The 7039-nt window shown below is 46.3% G+C and overlaps 2 protein-coding genes across 2 annotated transcripts in view; one reads left to right on the top strand and one right to left on the bottom strand.

Moving 5' to 3' along the window:
* Positions 1–7039, bottom strand: part of LOC138970506 (uncharacterized) — a 339583-nt gene that overhangs the window by 66398 nt on the left and 266146 nt on the right. The gene's annotated exons all lie outside the window — the stretch shown is intronic.
* LOC138971925 (atrial natriuretic peptide receptor 2-like) overlaps positions 1–7039 on the top strand; it is a 36614-nt gene that overhangs the window by 15987 nt on the left and 13588 nt on the right. The window contains exon 4 of the mRNA XM_070344771.1: positions 65–236. Coding sequence (XP_070200872.1) covers positions 65–236 — 172 coding nt within the window. The remainder of the gene's footprint in view (positions 1–64; positions 237–7039) is intronic.

Genomic DNA, 7039 nt, shown 5'->3' with positions numbered 1-7039 from the left:
TCCATGTTTATGGACGTTAACGTTTTCTTATCTTATCTTATCATTCCATGCTGGCTCTGTGCAGGCGATGAAGTTCCTCCACCACTCGCCTGTCCAGTTCCACGGACGCCTGCGGTCAACCAACTGCGTGGTGGACAGTCGCTTTGGCCTGAAGGTCACGGACTTTGGCCTCCTCTCCTTCTTCCCCCCGACCGTCGTCACGGACCACGAGGATAACTACCACGCCATGCTGGAGAGTATGTACGGCTATGGTTACGCATTTTGAAATAGCAATAGAGAATACTACATGGTAGCTGTGTCGTACCAGATTTAAACGAGTATTTCTTTTAGATATTTAACTGCGAACGAAAGCGAGCTTTTCAATAACAAAACAATATTTGAAAAAGCAACCAGTCTAAATATAGTACGACACAGCAAGCCTTGTAGTATTCTGTTTATCCTGCATACTCTACTGACGTGTATTTTACTGAAAAAGTCCTGCAGTCGAGGCGCGCAATTGTATGGGAGACGGTTCGCTTCAAATGCCGTTATTTAGTATTTGAAAGAAATGCCCGTTTTTCTTTAAGATACTTTTTACTTTTAACTGTGTGTGTGTGAGTGTGTGTGTGTGTGTGTGTGTGTGTGTGAGTGTGTGTGTGTGAGTGTGTGTGTGTGTGTGTGTGTGTGTGTGTGTGTGAGTGTGTGTGTGTGCACAAGTTAATGACGAAGTTCGGAACTACCTCTGTCAAGTTTTAATGCTGTGCGGAACGGAAGAGTCGCTTTCCATAGTGTTAGCGCTGAGCCAAGTCGACCATGTCAGTGTTGTTATAAAAAACAAGAAAAATGTTCATTCAAAATGAACAGGCGTCCATGTTATTTTGACAAAATGAATATTTTTGTTAAAGAAGCTGGCAAGCACACCCTTTCGAATATAGCGGAAGTAGTTAAAATTAATATTAAAAGTCCTACGGTTTTGAGCCATTAAGGACTTGAGTCGGAAGTAGTTAAAATTAATATTAAAAGTCCTACGGTTTTGAGCCATTAAGGACTTGAGTGTTTGTCCGCTTTCAAAAAGAGGAAAGAAAGAAACAAAAAATAAGGAGAGGAGGGCAGGGGGTGGGGTTGAGTTGATAATGCTCTGTGGAATTTGTTAAAATGAAAAGTAGTTAAGATGTTTCTTGGTAAGAATTATAAGTCTGTATTCTATATCTTGAATAACGGGTTTGTAAAATGATTTATTTTTTTTTTAATTCAAATCGAGTTAAAAAGTGGAACCTTTCAGGATCACCAATAAAACCAAATAGATGAGCAAGTAAGAGGAACACGAACAATAAATCTCAAAACTTTTTACAAATAAAAGGATTAAAATGTAAGCCACGAAGGCCGTGGTAATAAAAACAATATGTACAGTTTGGCGACTAGTGGGCCTTGGGTGAGGATATGTTGTCTAGAGGGTAGTCGCTGGAATCAGGAGGGATGGCGGGAGCCACTCGACCTCAAACTGAAACACGCTGATGTGATAATCTGGGCTTAGTTATACCCACAGCCCCATGTCCGAGTCCCTGACCAGTCGGCACAGCAGCAAGCTGTGTGACCAGCCTAGCCTACTGCGCAAATAATCCTGGGGACTCAGACCATGGAGCTGCATATGGTCATATAAGGTTTTAAAGGTAATTCTATTTGTAGCGCATGGAGCGAAAATGTGTTGAAATGAATAGGGTTCTCCACAATGGCAGGACTTGTTAAAGATATGGAAGCGGCAGCCGCCGGCACGGAGGCGTCTGAAGATAGTGAGGAGGTTTGTTGGGAGATCGGGGTGTAGATCGTTCATATCAATGGGTTGATAGGACAGAGATGTTACGTACTGACTTCGAATGAGTTTACGGATTTTACTGTAGAACTCGGTTACTGAGTAGCCGATGTTAGTGTTAGCTGGGCTAGATTCTGCCGCTTCTTTGGCAGCGACATCCGCCAGTTCATTTCCCCGGACCCCTACGTGAGAGGGGACCCAGAGAAATGATACGGATGTGCCGGATGAGATTAACTGGTGACATATAAAGAGGATTTCTCTTTGTAGCTCTGCCCGATTTGATGTGTTTCGATGCAGAGCTTGTAATGAAGAGCGCGAGTCAGAGCAGAAAACTACCGCACGCGGTGTGACTGGGAGGTCATTTATAAAAGTGCATGCCATGAGCAAGGCAAATAGCTCGGCTGAGAATATGGAGATGTCTTTATTAAGAGTATATTTCCTTGAGATTTTGAGATCTGGGATCACAAAGGCGCAGCCAACGCTGCCGTCTGCAAATTTGGATCCGTCAGTAAAGACTTTTAAATGCTCCGAGAATTTGTAGTTTAGGGTTTCTTTTGTAACAGTAGCTAGGTAGACGGGGTTATCCTTTTTGGTAGTATTATCTTCACTGTCGTATATGATAGTAGGGGTTTCCTCAAGCCACGGCGGGTAGGAGGGCGGGGGGACCCTGGCCAGCTCACTGACCTTCACCCCGCTATCGGCTAGAATGCGGTTTACTGTGTCGGATAAGGGTAGCGTTTTGGCCAAGAGTTGAGTGCTATGTTTGGTGTTGGCCTCATAATTTTGGTGCTGAGGAAAAAAGTCAGTCAGGACCTCGCAGGCAGAGTTCTCTACCGCGTGGGCTCTGACAGCATACTGAGCTGAACGGAGTTTTATCTCATCCACAAGGGGCAGCCACCCACACTCGCTGTAGACTCGACTCTTACTCGCTTGTTGGGAGAGTCCCAGAGCTATTTTGAGCGCCCTGCACTCTATAATAGCCAGTTTTTTCATGAGCGCCGGGCGCGTCGCGAAATAAGCTTCGCACCCGTAAAGGAGGCGGGAGCGAATTAATGCCCGCACTACCTCTGTGACACACTTACGTCCTCTGGCCCAGGATTGGGACGCCAGGTAGCGTATGATATAAAGATCCTTGTTGGCCTTATTGATCAGATGTTCGATATGACTGGTCCAGTTAAGTCGGGTATCGATGATAACGCCGAGGAACTTAACTTCTGAGCTCGGTTTGATAATATCACAACCTATCTTTATACTGCAGTTCCTGTACAGTTGTCTACGGGAGACAACAAGAAAGACTGTTTTATTTGAGGGTAGTTGGAAGCCGTTGGTGTACATATATTGACAGAGGTTGTCAATTTTAGATTGGTAAGAAGATAAGTCAACAGTGTTGGTAACTCTGTTATGGCGTGGTCTATTAGTGTCTATTAAGGCGAGGTCGTCCGCATACAGAAGTACACTGGCACCGTCAACCTTAACAGAAGTAATGTCATAGAGCATGATGCTGAATAAGTTTGGCGCGATGATACTGCCCTGGGGAACCCCCATGTCCAGCGCATGGGTTTCGGACACCGAAAAGCCCACTCGGACAGACATCTTGCGATTGCCGATGAAGTTTTTGATGAATTGGTACATGTGGCCAGAGACACCGATTCTGCCGAGTTTTAGGAGTAGACGAGCATGCCAGACGCTGTCGTACGCAGATTTAATATCAAAGAAGGTTCCAAGAAGAGAATTATTACTATGTGCCAAGGTCTTTTTGATTTTTTCAGTGACGTGCACAATGTGGTCCGCACACGAACGACCTTGCCTAAAACCTGCCTGGCATGTTGGAATGATATTGTGTTTATTGAGGTGGAACTCCAGCCTCTGGTTCACCACACGCTCAAAGATCTTGCTGAGGTGGGGGGTTAGTGATATGGGGCGGTAACTGCCAGGTAGATTGCCCGGTTTTCCGCTCTTCAATACTGCTACTACTTGTGAGTCTGACCACGCTGCGGGGATAGTATCCTTTAACCAGCATAGATTGAAAAACTGAGTGAGCAACTTAACAAAGTTAGGTGGTAGATGTTTTATCATGTGATATGATATTGGGTCTAAACCTGTGGATTTTTTTGGGTCTTTCACAGAAGAGATGGCGTTTTGGACTTCTTTTGCCTTAAACATGCAGTTTATAGGCAACTGGTTGTCATCTGGGGGGTATGTGAAACCCTTCTCCTGATCTAACCTATAATTGAGTCGTTCAGTATCTAGGGATTTTGATTGACTATTTTTGGCAAAGGTATCTGCTAATAGGTTTGCCTTTTCAGAGTCAGTTGTGGTCATTTTATCACCCGATAGTAGTGGCTTTTCTTTAGTTCTGTATCTACATTTAAATCTGCGGATTTTCTTCCAGATTTTGCCACAGTCTTTGTAATCTTTAGTTTCTTTGTGGACAAAGTTTTCCCAGTTTTGAAGTTTAGCCTCAGCGGTGATCTGGTTAAATTGTATTTCAGCTGACTTCATATTCGTGAAGTTAGCGTCTGAGCAGTGCCTGAGATATGTCCTAATGTGATATCGCTTGTTTGCCAAGGCTTCATCACAGTCTGCATTCCACCACTCATTCCTTTTGGCCTTACAGTTAGGATTTACTGATTTAAGCGGAATGTGATTATTGGCAGCAGTGAGTATACATTGACGTATGTTATTGTAAGAGGCTTCGATGTCATCCGTAAGGAGAGTTTCCTCCCTGACACCCTCGAGCTCCGCACGGAAGCTGTCCCAATTTGCCTGTTTGTAATTGTACTTTTTTCTGACCTCCGAGTTATTGCGATTAGGGGCGAAGTGGCGGAAGGTAAGAACAATGGGTAAGTGATCGGAGCCGAGGGCGTCCGGGAAAACGTTCCAGTCGATGTCAGTGACTATGGCATTTGAGCAAAGGGAGAGATCGATTGCTGATGGGGAATGGTCAGCTCTGTCTGGAAGTCTGGTTGCCGAGCCATCGTTTAGTATACAAAAGTCAGTTTCCAAAATGACGTCAGCAAGGTTGCTATTGGCATGTTTGTATCTAGGGTTAGCAGAGTCCCACAGAGGGTGGTGATTATTAAAATCACCCATCACGCACCAGTGTGCCCTGCTATGATCCAGGGATTTTAGCCAGTCGGTAGTTCCTTTTTTATTACACCCGTGGGGGTAATATATGTTAACTATGTTGAGGTTTTTGGATCCTTTTATTTTGATTTCAACAGCACATGTACTGAGATTTTCTGAACTAGGGATGAGAGGTGCAAAGGGTTTGTAATTTAAGGAAGACTTTAGATAAATAGCTGTTTGAATGAGTTGCCCTGAGCCCTTTTGCTCTACTATGGGAGGGAAGTCAAAACCATCTATAGAAGGCAGTAGGGAGCGTTTTCTCTTGACTGACTGGATAACTAAGATGTCAGCAGAGTGATTTGATATATAATTATATAGCTGAGAAAAGTTAGAGTTGATAGAGCGACAGTTCCACTGTAATATGATAAATCCGTGACCGCTTTCACCTTGTTCAGCCATTTTAACACGCACAAAGAAGGTAAGTTAAAGGGCAGATTTAAAATAGGTTAAAAAGTGGTTTTAACAGCTTTCATATCCATCACGGACAACTGCTTGGCACCAGCAAGGGCGCCCAGCGCCAGAGTGGCGCCGCCCGGAATGAAACGTTCAACCTTGGTGTTGGAGAGTTGTGTGTATGTAGCTGAGAGGGAGTCGATCAGGTCGAGAGGACTCTGCATCTGTCTGGCCTTAACCATGAAGCCGAGGCACTGCTCGATGAAACCTTGAAGGCCTCTTTGTTGTTCATTTAAATTTGCATATTGCTCTCCTGTTTTTAGCTTATCTAGTGCAGCGTCGGCTAGCTCATGCTCTGCCTTCTCCTGCTCCTCCCTCATCTGCTGCTTTATTTCCTGTTCAGTTTTAAGTTTGTATTCTCTGAATCTCTGGGCCAATCCCTCCTCCATTCTCCCCATCAACCTCTCGAAGAGCTGCTCTTCTTTCGAGTCCTCCTTCCTGTTCTGGGCTTTGCGTAGGAGGGAGGCCTTTAACCCGGGGGTCCCATGAAGCGGCGCCTCTGCCCGAGCCGTCTGAGACTTACAGGGCGCCTGGGGGCCAGGATTTGGATTTTGCGAAGTTGTTTGGTGCTTCGCGGTTGCAGCAGAACTGTCCGCATGAACTGGAAGGAGTGTATTGTCATGTTCGGTCATTTTGTTTTTGATTTCTTGTATTTTATTTACTTGCCCACCCAGGGGGGGTCTCTGGACAGCCAAAGAGTACCCGGACCGGGGGGTTGAGGTCCGCCGGATCGGTTGCGGAGGGGGACGCCAGAAGGAGTCCCTCATTTCCGCTGGGGCAGTCGCTGTTTTATTTTGTTGTTTGGCGAGCTCGCGCCGCGCCCGATCCAGGGCCTCAGAATATGGTATGTATGCTGCCGACCTGATCTTATTGGCCTGCAGCCTCAGTCTCATTTCCGGGCATCCAAGATAAGCGGCGGAATGCTCGCCCTTGCAGTTTACGCAATGTTTGGCCTTGGTGCACGTCGCTCCGTCGTGGCCCTTGGAGCCACATCGGGGGCAGATCTGCACTTTTGATTTGCATTGTTGTTTTAGGTGCGATAGTCTCTGGCACTTCGTACAGCGCCGCACTGGAGGAGTGTAGGGTTCGACGTCGTACACCTCACTCTCCAGAACGACACTGTCTGGAAGAATTGCCGTTGTAAACGTGACACGGACCGCCTGAGACGGTTTCCCATCCCTAAGGAGAAGACGGCGAAAAGATCGAACCGAGGAGGGGCCCTTTTCTACAAGACTCCCATCCTCCATCCGGACGCGCACGCCCACTGCCATCTCAGACAGGTCTGTTCCTGAATGTATTGTGGGTATGCGTTTAATGACACCTTCGGTTGTTACCTCCGGACGGTGGCATTTCACTTTGATGCCGCCGATCGAGTCAAGCCTCAATAGCTTGTTTTGTTGTGATGCTGAGGAGCACCCTACCAGGACGCTCCCAACTGCCAGCATGCGTATTTCTTTGACCTCGCCGATGGCAAGGTCAAAAGTTTTTTTCCTCCTGAGGCCGAGTCCCTGCAATGTTGCAGGGCCCTCCTTCAGGTCCTGCACCACCACGGGGAACTCTAAGAAGGAGGGAGGAGGTTGCTTGGGTTGGTAAAGAAGTTTTCTTCGGGGTCTTTGTTGTGTGTGTGTGTGTGTGTGTATTGGCAGGTGGTAGTGGCTGTTGAGTTGT

This window comes from Littorina saxatilis, linkage group LG7 (genome assembly GCF_037325665.1).
Source record: "Littorina saxatilis isolate snail1 linkage group LG7, US_GU_Lsax_2.0, whole genome shotgun sequence".
Lineage (NCBI taxonomy): Eukaryota > Metazoa > Mollusca > Gastropoda > Littorinimorpha > Littorinidae > Littorina > Littorina saxatilis.
Note: the sequence above shows the minus strand (reverse complement) of the source record. Positions and strands in the feature narration are given on the sequence as shown.